The 12,658-nt window shown below is 43.4% G+C and overlaps 1 protein-coding gene across 1 annotated transcript in view; it reads left to right on the plus strand.

Annotated features, from left to right (window-relative positions):
- The first annotated feature begins 7,476 nt into the window (after positions 1–7,476).
- The window catches only part of PDZD8 (PDZ domain containing 8), a 54,519-nt gene continuing 49,337 nt past the window's right edge, over positions 7,477–12,658 (plus strand). Inside the window, exon 1 of the mRNA XM_085064735.1 lies at positions 7,477–8,498. Within this exon, the coding sequence (XP_084920861.1) occupies positions 7,612–8,498 (887 nt within the window). The 5' untranslated portion in view covers positions 7,477–7,611. The remainder of the gene's footprint in view (positions 8,499–12,658) is intronic.

Here is a 12,658-nt window from a genome sequence, read left to right on the forward strand (position 1 = left end):
GTGTCAAAGGATAAGGCCAGATCTCACTGTTACTACAGAGATAACAGATTTCCAACTTGCAAAATGGTTGTGACATTACAAATTGCTTCTGTCCTCTCAAATGTATGAGTGTGAAACATGAGGTTGTGTTTCTGGGTGAATTTAAATTTGGCTTGTGTTTGTCTTGCTCTGAACAGGAGCAGCGCAGACAGGGTGGTATGAAACCAGACTATTAAATAAAGTCTAAAGGGAGAATGGCAGGAATTGTAATGTTATGCTTTCTCAGCTGAAATGTGTTACTAATAGTATTTACATAGATTTCAATAATATAGCTATTTGTCTTACACAGTTGAACAAAGTAACTCATGTTATTACAAATATATAGCCCAAAATGATATGTGTATGTATTAAAATACAAACATATGTAAATATATTAGAATTATAGTGCAGATATGGTTGCAATTATTATCATTTGTCATTAAATATAGTCTTTGAGACATCTTCTGAGAAAATCTACTTGAGTTTGTGCAGAAATATGTTGTGAAGGGAATAAAAATACATGTGTATAGATTAGCCATGGGAGCCCACATGCATATTTTCATTCTCTGAATACAGAAGCATCAATACAGGCAGGGGAAAACTGTTGTGAAAACCTGTTAGTAGGAAGAAACAGAAATTAGACTATGCAAATAAATGTTTCCATTTACCTTCCCTGAGCTTCTTGCCAATACAAAAGGGTTCTTTCCCCCCAAGATTTATTTACATCAAAATGCCTGGTCTACTTTCGACTGCTTGGAACAAATTATATTCATTTCAGTTTAAACTGGTGGGTTGAGGGGAGGAAGGGCTGACCAAACAGGAGGGGAAATGAAAGGATCTCTTCAGGCATTTGTGAAAAGCTCCACAAACACATTTACATATGCTCAGATGGACAGCTCTATGTCCCGCCCTGTGAAGGTGCCTGAGTAGCCCAAGGAGAGCCAGGGTGACAGGACAGTCATGTGTCTGCCCACTGCACTTACACCAACCCATCTTCTCCATAAAGCAGATGAGCTGAACAGTAATTTCCCTTTTTTTTTTTCCTTTTAGTGGCTCGAGACCACGTATGAAACTTAGCAGCAGAGATGCTAAGGTGAATAATGGAGAAATCACAGCATCTTCTTTTCCCAAGAAAACCCACAGATCTGAGTTTTCTGAGATGCTCCCTCCAGCCTGGAGAACTGGAGCAGGTTCCCCCCAATTTCCTGTTCCCTTCCTCAGCTTCTCTTCCCAGCTGAGCCAGCGCCAGCATACACGGGGGTGCGAGCAGCTGCAGGAATGCAAATCCTGCCACAGCATGTCACTGATCGCAGCACTGGAGCTGCTGGAATTGGATTAGGGAGCATTTGCAGGAGTAATCGCTCTCCCGAGAGCAGGACATGACCCCGGGCTGGGACTGTGGCAGTGCCAGGCGGTTCTTTCGCACTCCCCAGCGCGCAGCCCTTTCGCTCTCCCTGCTGCAGGACACAGGGGCTGATGAAGAGCCTCTGCTCCGCACTGCAGTGCTTGCAGCCTGGCCAGTGTCCAGCCCGGCCCTTCCGCAGGGGTGGTCACCTCCAGCAGGAGGGAGGGACAGACGGAGGGAGCTTCTCGCCGTGGCCTGATTTGGCCGAGGTGATCTGGAGGCTAAAGAGACCCAGCAGATGCTCTCCGACCGGCGGCTGCTGCAGCAGACCAACGACCTGCGGACTGATGCAGGGAACGATGCTTTTAACTGAGGCATAAAGCATCACAGGGACCCTCATCTCAAAGCACATATTCATCCCTGAAATGTAAATTAACCCCTTAGCCAGCGAATCCCCGTGCAAAGCAAAGATTCTTTTCAATGCGGTTTCCTGAAGCCTCTGCATCGGCCAGAGGCTGCTTTGGACTAATCCAGGAAGTGAGCCAAGTATTTAAAAAAAAAAATAATATGAGGTTATGGAGCATCAAAAACATATTGACCATAGTGTAATTATACTTGAAATGGATTAGGGGAAGTAGCTAAAACAATCTCCACTCTGAAAAGGATAATTTGGGAGCGTGCAAGAGGGCCTTGGGGACGCTGCTTCCAATTCTGAATAGGGATGGTGAATCTGCTTCAGAGCATGTAAGGAAAAAGTTACTGGAGTGAACACTGAATGACAAATGTGATAATAACTGTCCCAAACATATCACTTTCTAAAGCTTAAGCAAGCTGGCATTTACATGAATACCAGAAGTCAGCAAAGTAAATGCAGGAAGAAGTGAAATACGTGTGACAAGTCTCACTCGCATCTGCGAATTAAGTAACAGTTTCTGGACTTAAGATGTAACAGCAGACAGGGAATAAAGGAAATCTTCAGTTTGCCTCAGATGCTGGTAATATTAAAATCCTGAATTTGTTATATTTACAATTAAAATAGCTATTTTAATTTTCTTTTTAATCTTGGAAAAGTTATCTGAGAGCTCCAGTTCCTAAGTGGAGGATCTTGTTTCATGATATAATAAAAGGCAAGGTCTGTGTGAGATAGTAACAGAATCCCTAATTAAGAACCAGGATACTTTAAGCTTGAACATGATGAGCCTCTTGAAGTAAGTATCCAAAGCATCTTTACATCCAAAATGTTAAGCTCTTGATTAAACAAGCAGAACATACTTTAAAAGATAATTAAAGATGAGCTCCAGTGAAAATACTGGGTTTGTAATTGGGCCAAACTAAACCTTGGATGCAAACCGTCACTGTCTCTTTTTGTTTTAACTTGTTCTGATCCTAAGTGGTTGGGCTTTAAGCCATTATTACCAAACAGCTCAAGTGTTTTACTTGTTGCAGGTATGATTGCAAAGCTGTTCATAAATTACACTATCCCTATTGTGAGACAGATTATACCAGATCTGTAAATGTAGACACACAGTTTAAAAACCTCTTCTTTTTCAGAAGTAAATGTCAGTTTGGGGCTTCTTTACTTTACTTTACTTTTTTACTATATTTACTCAGCCAGTGGAGTTGTTTTGGTTTTTTTCTCCAGCTGCACACAATATTCACAATTCCAAAGTAAATGCTGTAGTTTCTCATTATCTCTGAAAACTGAGGGTTGGGTATCTCAGGCAGGATCGAGCAAAAACCAATATGCAATATGCACTCCCATCTCAAAAAAACAAGTCTTCCAGTGAGACATTTCTAGGATAGGAATAAAACCTCCTAAAATTCTCAGTTGCCATCCTTAAAAATAACAAGTTGGGGGATGCATGTGTCATATTTTTCAGTGGGACACATGGATGCACTAACGCAATGGATCCAATGATTTATTCTGGCTGACGAAATGCCAGTGGTTCTCTATAGCACCAACACAGCCTAAATGTGATTGAGTCACCCAAAATGTATTTTTTCCCCACAAAATTCTGAGTGGGGGAACTTAACTTATAATAGTGAAATGTACTTGAGAGATTTGGAAATGAATATGAAGCCACAAGCAAGGGATTCTCCTCTGGCAAGGAATGGGCTCAGAGGGGGCACAAGACAAACTCCTCCAGGTGAGTTGAACAAATCTCCCCAGGGACCAGCTGGAAACAGGGTGATCTCTTTCTGCCAGCACTGGGAGCAGACTCACAGTGCAACCTGCCCCTTCAAAGGCAGAATTAAAACCAAAAAAAAGTAGGAATTTCAATGGCATCAAAGAAAATCTCACCTGATCTAAAGTCCCAGTGATTTTAAAGATGTTTACACCAATAAAATGCAGAATTGCCTGATACTAAGATAACACTGTGCTTGGCAGAGTTCAGAACTAGAACTGGAAGCAATACTTACTGATCACTGTGGGGTTTTTTTGGTTTTTTTTAACATATCCTCAGCATTGGAGCAGACCAGCTGCTCTCAGTGCAGCATATCCTTTCTGAATTTGTAGATGCCTGAGGACAGTCAAAAGGAAAAGACACCCACCAGCTCTCTGTCACCAGTGGAACTTCCAGCAATCTTTGGGTTTAATAGCCTTCAATGGATTGTTTTTCCCTCATGAATTTACCTAATCACTTTCTAAATCCTGTTTCATGCAGCACCATGAGAATGATAATCTAATTTTGGTCTCTAAGAGATTTAATACAAAAACAATAGGAGGCCCAGGAAAGAATGAAATCATTTTGCCAACAGATATTACAAAAGAAGGCAACAATTCCAGTCCAGTGATGAAGAAAATTACTAAAAACACTCATTACAAAACAACCCAGCACATCCTGCTTTGAAAAATAATCTATTTAGACTACTTTGCAGTTTTGAAAAAAACGAAAACCACTCCATCTGTAATTGCCTTTCCAAGATTGTGATATGGATGTTTCTTTCCTTGGTGCCACAATATGAACTTTAAAGTGTGCAACTTTGACTGGTCCTGCTGTCTGGGGTTACTGAAAGTGCTCCTAAACCCCAATGATCCTTGGGTCAGGCATGAGTGAGATGAATCGAGACAAATGTTCCCAAGGCACCACCACTCTTTGCTTACAACAGGAGAATTTCCTCAAACACATCCCTTCTCTGAATTTACATTACTTGCTCTCTATTAAAGAGAACTCTACACATTCAATTCATATTCAATTATGGAACTCTATATATTTTGCAAGCTTTGTGCACCAACATTGTTGAAATCTCCCACAGAAGGTTAAAATTAATTTTGAAGCTCTGCACTTACAGATTTGTTGCCATCACGTCCTAAATTGATTTACAAAGAGCATTTTCCTTGTTTAAATACAGGTAAAATATCCCTTTTAATAAATTATTTCTTAGTACTTTTTAAAAAGATCAATATAAACACAGGCCTTTTTTTTTTGCACATCTTTTTAATAATTTCCAGCTTTTTAATAATTTCCAGCTATTCAATGAATGAACAATTGAGAACATTCTACACAGTTTTACAAAGCACTGTGTAACCAGGATGGAATTGGTGAGATTACATATATCTTTCTATTTATCCAGACTTCCAGAAAATGCAAATAAGAACTTCCAAATGGAAGCCAAAGTAAAATATGCTCTTAAAGGCCCTTTTTAGATGGTATTAAGAAGAATCACCTTTTTTTCCTCTACCTGACAAATTAAACTATTTTCCCTCTTTTATTTCAATCCTATGTTATATAACGTTTTTGCACAATCATTTTACATTCATTTTAACACATTTTCTATTTCCCTCCATTCTCCTATTCTCATTGAAAATGCTAAAACACGCCCGATTCTTGCTTCATAACGTGTCTTTTAAGATAACACAGCTCCTGTTGAAAATGTTCCTGGGGAAGGAGAAAAGCGATTACTGAGCTGAACATTTCAGAGGCTCTTAAGCTGCCACCAGGTGCATGGAATGTGCCAAATTCCCCATTCTGCTTGTCTAACAGAAGAAAATACTCAATTGAGACATCTGCAATGTGACTTTTTTTTTTATCCTCCTGCTGTTCCTCCTGACCCAAAAGCTAGGCTGCTATTGCCTTTTTGAATAGATTACTCCTTATCTGAAAAGCCATTTAGTTGCAAATCCCAAACCTTTCCATTATTACCACATATGCCTGTATTAACCACGGTAAAGGCCCGTAACAGAGCAGTTCAAATGTTGGACTAATGACCTCTCTGGTATTTCTATAGAAGTGCTCTGTTAAACACCCAGGCATTTCAACTTGCAGTCACAAGACCTATAAAAAATTCATACTCTGAATCTCTAGTTTCAAACCACAGCACTACATCATTAAGAGCTTTCCAATCCTCCCACCCCACACACTTTACGAAGGGGGATGGGGAAGAGAGCTTTTATCTTCTTCCTGGCAATAAAATTTCACATTTTCTTCTCCTCTTGTTTATATTTTTAAGCAGTTCTGAAGGCGGGGAAAAAAAAAACAACCAACAATGTGAGCATGAGTTTTTTTTTATTCTACTAAAACATAATCTAGGAACTTTTAGCTAGGTATTAGCTAAACATAAAAATGGTGTAAAAAACAAACTTCATCATTTAAGTAACTTTTGTCTCAATTGTGGCTGCCTTTCAGAAATCATAAAACTTCTATTTCAAGACTGAAAGACTACCCCTGACAAAGGGAAACACCTGGAAAAACAGCATACAGCTGTCACAGTATATTCTCCAGCAGTATACTCAGCTTTAAATGAGTTTGGCCTTTAAATGAGTTTGCTGGATTAGAAAAACAGGGGTTTCTTTTGAAAGTATGTTTACATAGTCCAGTAAAAATATGGCTATTTTCTACCACAATTCTGTAAACCAAATTTGAATATAATGGCTCTTCTGCGTTGACCTCTTAAATTCTCAGTTACTCTTTTCGAAGAGTCACATTTTTCCTGCATGCTGTAACCCTTATGTCTTATTTCTTGTCACGTCTTATTTCTTCCTTCTACCCTTGCTCACTGCTTTTAAAGCAGCTGCTGTAATGTCCATCCTTGCTGGTCCGCAGTTTGATGGGCTGTCACTCACTGTACCACATCTGTCACCTCCCTGAAAGGGTTATGAGCAGCCTGGCCAGCGACATCCCTCCTCTGCTCTCCTCTCCCTTCCTCTGTGATCTCATAAAAGCCTCAGTTTGTCCTAAAAGAAACCTTTGTCCTTGATTGTCCTACCCACAGGACAGCAGCGATCTCATGCACATCACAGGCTGAAATATCATGCGAAGCTCTGAGCCTTCGTTTCTTCGTGTTCTTTTTCTCCATAGGTTTCTAGGGCTTTTTTACCTCGTGTGTTCAATAACGACTTCTAAGCACAAGTAGATAGCTGAAGGGGACGGAAACAGATTTATATCTTGTCACCAATAATAGCAGAGCTGGATAAAATGCCATCTAGGCAGGGGTTTTTTTTAAATGAACTGAAAGCACCTCTCGCCAGCAAGAAACAAAGAGGTTTTAGGAAGTCACGCAACGCCCACGGAAACAGACTTTATCTCATCACCCCTCTGCGGAGCAATTTTACCGAAACAATCCCCATCCACCCGCCGGTTTCTGAAGGGGCTCAATGTCCTTTTTCTGTCACCGACCCTCGGTACTCCTCGGGCGACCGAGTGCCACCGACAGCGCTCCCGTTCCGCGGGCGGTGAAGGGACAGCGGGGCGCGCACGCTGCCCACACCGCCACACCGGCACGGCCGCCGGCTGAGGGCCTCGGGACTGTGCCCCGGGAGCAAGCCCCGGGAACGAGTACGAGAAGCGCGCCCCGGGAGAGGGTCCGGGAGCGTTCCCCGGGTTCGGGTCTCTGGGATGGACCCTCGGAGCGGGTCTCGGGAGCGCGCCCCGGGATCGCCTCGGGAGCGCGCCCCGCCCCTCACGGCCGCGGCTGACCCCGCCGCGCGCCGCCGCCCCGCCCACGCCACTCCCCCGGCGCGCACTCGCACGCGCACAACTCGCCGTGACGCCACAGCGCCGCGCGGCGCCGTGACGTAGCCCACCAGCCCCGCCAATAGGAGCGCGCGGAGGGCGGGGCTGCAGCCGCCGATTGGCTGCCGCGGCCGCCACCGCCCCGCCCCGCCCCGCGGCCGGCGGCGGGGGAACCCGGATGAGGCGGCCCCTGGCGGCCGCGGCCGTTAAACGCCGGCGGGGCGCGGGCGCGACCCCCGCGATGGCGGCGGCGCGGTGAGGGCGGCGCGCCCGGGGCAGCGCGGAGGGCCGAGGATGCCGCTGCTGTACGTGATCCTGCTCTCGGCGTTGGCCGGCTGCTTCCTCACGCTCCTGCTCCAGCTCCTGCTCGTCTACAGGAAGAAGCCCGAGCCCCCCGGGCCGGACAGAGCCTACGGCGGTCTCGTCTACTCCCGCGTGGCGCCCGAGCACGGCCTCAGGGAATACCTGCAGGGCGCGGAGCCGGCCGGCGGCCCGGCGTCCGCGGAGCCAGCCCCCAGCCCGGCCCCGGCCTCTGCGCCCGCCGCCGCCCCGGGCCCCGAGCCCGGCCCCAAGCAACAGCCGCCGCCGCAGCCGGAGCCCCCGCCAGCCCCCTCCTCCCGCGACGAGACGTGCCACTTCCTCAATGCCATCTTCCTCTTCCTCTTCAGGGAGCTCAGGGACACTGCCCTGGTCAGGGACTGGGTCATCAGGAAGATCAAGGTGGAGTTCGAGGAGCTGCTCCAGGCCAAGATGACAGGGAAGGTGCTGGAGGGGCTCAGCCTCAGGGACGTCTCTCTGGGCGATGTGCTGCCGGTGTTCAAGTCCGTGAAGCTCATCCGGCCGGTGGCCTGCAATGACGAGGGCTGTCCCGAGGAGCTGGGCTTTGAGGTGGACCTGGAGTACAATGGTGGCTTCCACTTGGGCATCGATGCCGACCTGGTGTTCGGCAAGTCGGCCTACCTGTTCGTGAAGATCTCCCGGGTGATGGGGAAGCTGAAGCTGGTCTTCACTCGCCTGCCCTTCACGCACTGGTTCTTCTCTTTTATGGATGACCCCGTGGTACTCTTCGAGGTGCAGTCTCAGTTCGAAGGGAGGCCCATGCCCCAGCTCACTTCCATCATAGTGAACCAGTTCAAGAAAGTGATTAAGCGCAAGCACACCTTACCCAATTATAAAATCAGGTGAGTTGTCCTCCGTCCTCAGTGTTCCTTTGGGTGGTGTGCAGTAGAATTGCTGCTTTGTTCTTAATGGGTATTTAGCACGGTACATTATTTGTCTGCTGGCAGAAGCTTTCCATGAAGGGAAGGATCATTTCCCATTTATAATAGGCGAAAAAGTCATTGCACAGTGAGGCTGTGACATGCCCTGAACTGGGTGAAGCTAGGTGGTAAAATTAGCAGGTACCAAAAGTTTTGTGATCTTGTCAGGTGTCTGACAATAGGACCATGATATCCCTGTTTGGAAGAGGTAGGAGAATTGGCTGCATGGAGAGTGTGTGGGTTTGGGGTGTCCTCCCAAGCCTCTGCCACTGGTGAGCCACCAGGGCAAGACTTGTGGTTTATGCTTACCTGTAGAGGTGAGGTGATCATTACTTAATATAAGAAAGGGTAGAGTTCTCTCTAATGAGCGTTTTTGAGATCCCATGATACAGGCAGTCCGCTTCTTTTCTGGTTTGCTTAATTCGTTCAGTAATTTTGGGGGAAGTATAAAAGTTGATAAATATTGCCACTGTTGTGTTAAGTAAAACTTTGGGGGACCTTTTAGTGTTTTTTTGGTTTATAGTATGTTTTCTTTTACAAATGCACACACTGCAGCACAGACTGCATTGTATAGTGAATGTAATGAAATGTTCACTGATGCTTCTGTAGTAGAAGTGGTAAGAGGCATATTTGCTTTGTTTCTATCCTCTGATACTGATACTGAATGTCTTTCCACTGTTCAGGTACTGTGTTTTTTTCTGTTGTGTCTTACCACTTTTAGGATACGATGTTTCCTTTGTCTTTTGTTCTTTGGAGGTTTTGTTATGTGTTAAGTAGGGATTTTAGTTTTGTTTACCACATTCTTCTGCAATAAGCCTTTTCCCTGAAATTCGTGAGAGATGAGTAATTGAAAATGCCTATTTGAATTTTGAAGTGTAATTGGCCTGGTAGTGATGTAAGTTTTAAAGCCTTTTCAGCTGGCTCCCCTGCAGTTGAATTTGTAAGAGCACTCATGAAAGTGGATTTTTAAAATATCCAAGATTTGGGAAGCCCTGTCAGTGCAATAAGTATTTTCTTTGAGCAACATAGTGGTTCTTTCAAATTTCGAGGTACTGACTTGCTCTCCAGAAGAGAGCAACTCCTGGACAGCAGGGAAGCTGTCAAGGCGAAATTTGCTTCCATTCTCGGTGTTTTGGAAAAGTGAAGCTGTAAACTGTGGAGGAGAGCCCGAAGGAGAGGCTGGGATATGCAGTCAGCACTCTCAGCATACCTAGAAAGAGCAATTACAGCAAGTGAACTTTGCACTCCCTAGACAAGTTTTTAGGATTCCTGTGCAGCAGTGATGATGTGTTCCTCCCCTTCAGCAGATGAAGACAGACAGCTTCACTTAGTCTCTGAGAGATACACGTGGACATTAAGGTGTTCTCATAATTTAGTTGGAGATTGTAAATCTTCCACTTGTTTCTCAAACTTTCTGTCACCATAGAGAATGAATGAGGCATGTGTGAGCCACTGACACTTTAGAGCAACTGGAAGGGAAAATAAGGAAAGAAGCAGATGCAGAGCCTAAGACAGAAATGAGAAGTGTGAGGACAGAAGGTAACTGACACTAATAATAACATAGGAAGCATAAGTAATAATAAAACTAAGAAGAATTAAAACGTTGTCTTAAAACGTTCTCTAGTTAAAGGAGTTGGGAATTTATGAATGTTTCAGAGGCAAATGCAGTATCATAGCTGATTTTCACACTGAATAGTGGCTGGTAGCCCACTATATTCAGTGAAATAGTGTCCAATTCTGATATGGTGCTTTTGACCTTTACATTTTATGGCATATACTGAACATATAATTTCAAACCCCCATGTTTTGAAGGGTAGGCAGGACACTAAGCTCAGTACATATGAATGGACTTGTCCTAAGGGAGGAAGATTGTGTCACTGGTGTCCCAGCTGTCCATAACATAGCCTTTAAAGCTTCAGGTGGGAACCTTTAGCTGTCCAGAGCAGCCCAGGGTTTTGTGGAATACAGACTAAAACTACAAATTCTTCACCAGCGTGTCCCAGATGAGTTTAGGCAGGTGAATCCCCAAAGCTGGTAACAGAGCTGCAAGTTTAGGTGTTGTTGAGAACTGGTTTGGAAAATCAAGTCCCTTGCTGATTAGATGCAAAACGTGGTGTTTTAAACAGAATTGTAAGATTCCATTGGATTTGGGATTACAGTATGTTAATATATTTCTTAGCAAAGAATATATAGGAGAAAGTCAGGAGTTTCACAACTGCTTAATAACCTGTTACCTTACTTAAAGCTTAGGTGTTTCTCTTCTATAGGGAATGTGATAATTCTCTCCCAACGTTTTCCTATGGCCTGTATGTCTTTAAATTCATAGTCAGTATTTGCTTCCACGTGTAGTCCAAAACCTTTTTCATGTCTCCCTACTCTTGCTCAAGTAACTTGTTAAGTAAATCTTTGAATAGTAGTGATTACAACCTTGTAAACAAAAGGGTGTGGAAAGTTCTCTCTTCATCTGGTTAAAAGGGACACTTAGCTACTCTGTTGGCTTCCACATTGAAGTCCACAAAAGAGTTTTATCTTGTGTTAATTAGCATATAAAAATATGCCATTTCCTTTGTCTTTTGTACTAGGTAACTTCTAGAGATTATTACTTGGAAGTAAATGGCATAAGAAGAGAACTTTTGCCGCTAGTAGATTTTGAACATTCTGTTGCTAAGTTTGGATAGCAGATCCCTGCCTCTTCTGTTATCTAGTTATGAAATACTGTATTAGAAAAATAAAATGTGTCTTCACATGTGTACTGTGTGTTGCGACAGCCAGATTACTATGCAAGTATTTCTGTATTCTTTCCAGTTAGGTACAAAATTCATGCAGCAGAGCAGTGATGAGCAAGATCATATTTTGTATCATCCATTTCTAGGACTGCCTTTGTGTGATATGCATAACTGTACCTTGAAAGTAGAAAAAAAAATCATCTTGCATTCCTGATGCATTCCTAAGAGTCTATAGGGAAAGGCAGTGCAGCCTAGCAAGTGCCTTTAAAGTTTGTCTAGAATTTTATGCACATTTTTCTCCATAAAAGCAAATGTCTACTAATTGAAAAAGAAGGGATGCACGTTATGTCTAAACATATAAGTAGTAATTTGTGTTTTACTCTAATAGCATGTAATCACTTTTCACTGGCTCTTTAATGAATGTGTTTGTGTCTGGCAAAACACTCGGTTTTGTAGCTGTTCTGCCATTGAATGGGAATTGCTATCTTGTAGAGTAGAATTTGAGTGAATCCCTGGAGGTAAGGCTGCTGGTAAAATCTAGTGAATGGTAGGCTGAGTTTTCTTTTTTTTTGGTCGTCATTGATAAAGCATTTTGTGTAATTCCATTGATAATAGCAATAGTAACAACCATTTTATAGTTAATGTTATAATGTAATATAGTTATAACGAATGTTATAGTTAATGTATTTGTTGCTTTGTAATAGAAATGCAAACAGCTTTTCTGCAAACATTTTGGTATGTCACAGCAGTGTCTTGTTCAGATGTGGGGAAGATCTAATACAACTTTTTTTCTTCTCTGGTACATGTGAGTTCTACCACACTTTCGAGAAACAAGATAACTGTGAGTTAATATTATTTCTTTTTTGTTACTAGCCCTAATGAAAAATTGTAGGTGTCATTTATTTGCCTCTACATATTCCAAACTCTATTTTGACTTGAATTAACCATTTAAATTACACTTTCTTAGTCCTAATATACATTGACCAGTGGGATGGAGTTTGAGAATGAGCATGGAAAGCCTTGATTTTCCTGTTGGTAGGTTGTGGTGTCAACTCTTGGTGTTCTGCAGTGGCCACTGACCCACCAGCTGTGTCCTGTTGTCCCCAAATCTCTCATGCTGGCACTCAGGAACTGTGTTCAGTCAGTCTTGCATCTGCATAGCTTGACTTGACACTGGATTTTTCATGCAGGTTTCTTTACTAGAGCAGGGCAGTGAATACTGTCAGCACAAAGTGAAGTTTATCTTGTGACCTGAATCGAACCTCTGGTTTTTCATTGTGTACACTCAATGCTATATAGTTCCTTAATGCTGTAACACTGTTCATGTAGGTTTTAACTTTATCACATCCTTTTAAT

The sequence above is a fragment of the Lichenostomus cassidix genome, chromosome 6 (genome assembly GCF_008360975.1).
Source record: "Lichenostomus cassidix isolate B80296 chromosome 6, HeHo_3.0, whole genome shotgun sequence".
NCBI lineage: Eukaryota > Metazoa > Chordata > Aves > Passeriformes > Meliphagidae > Lichenostomus > Lichenostomus cassidix.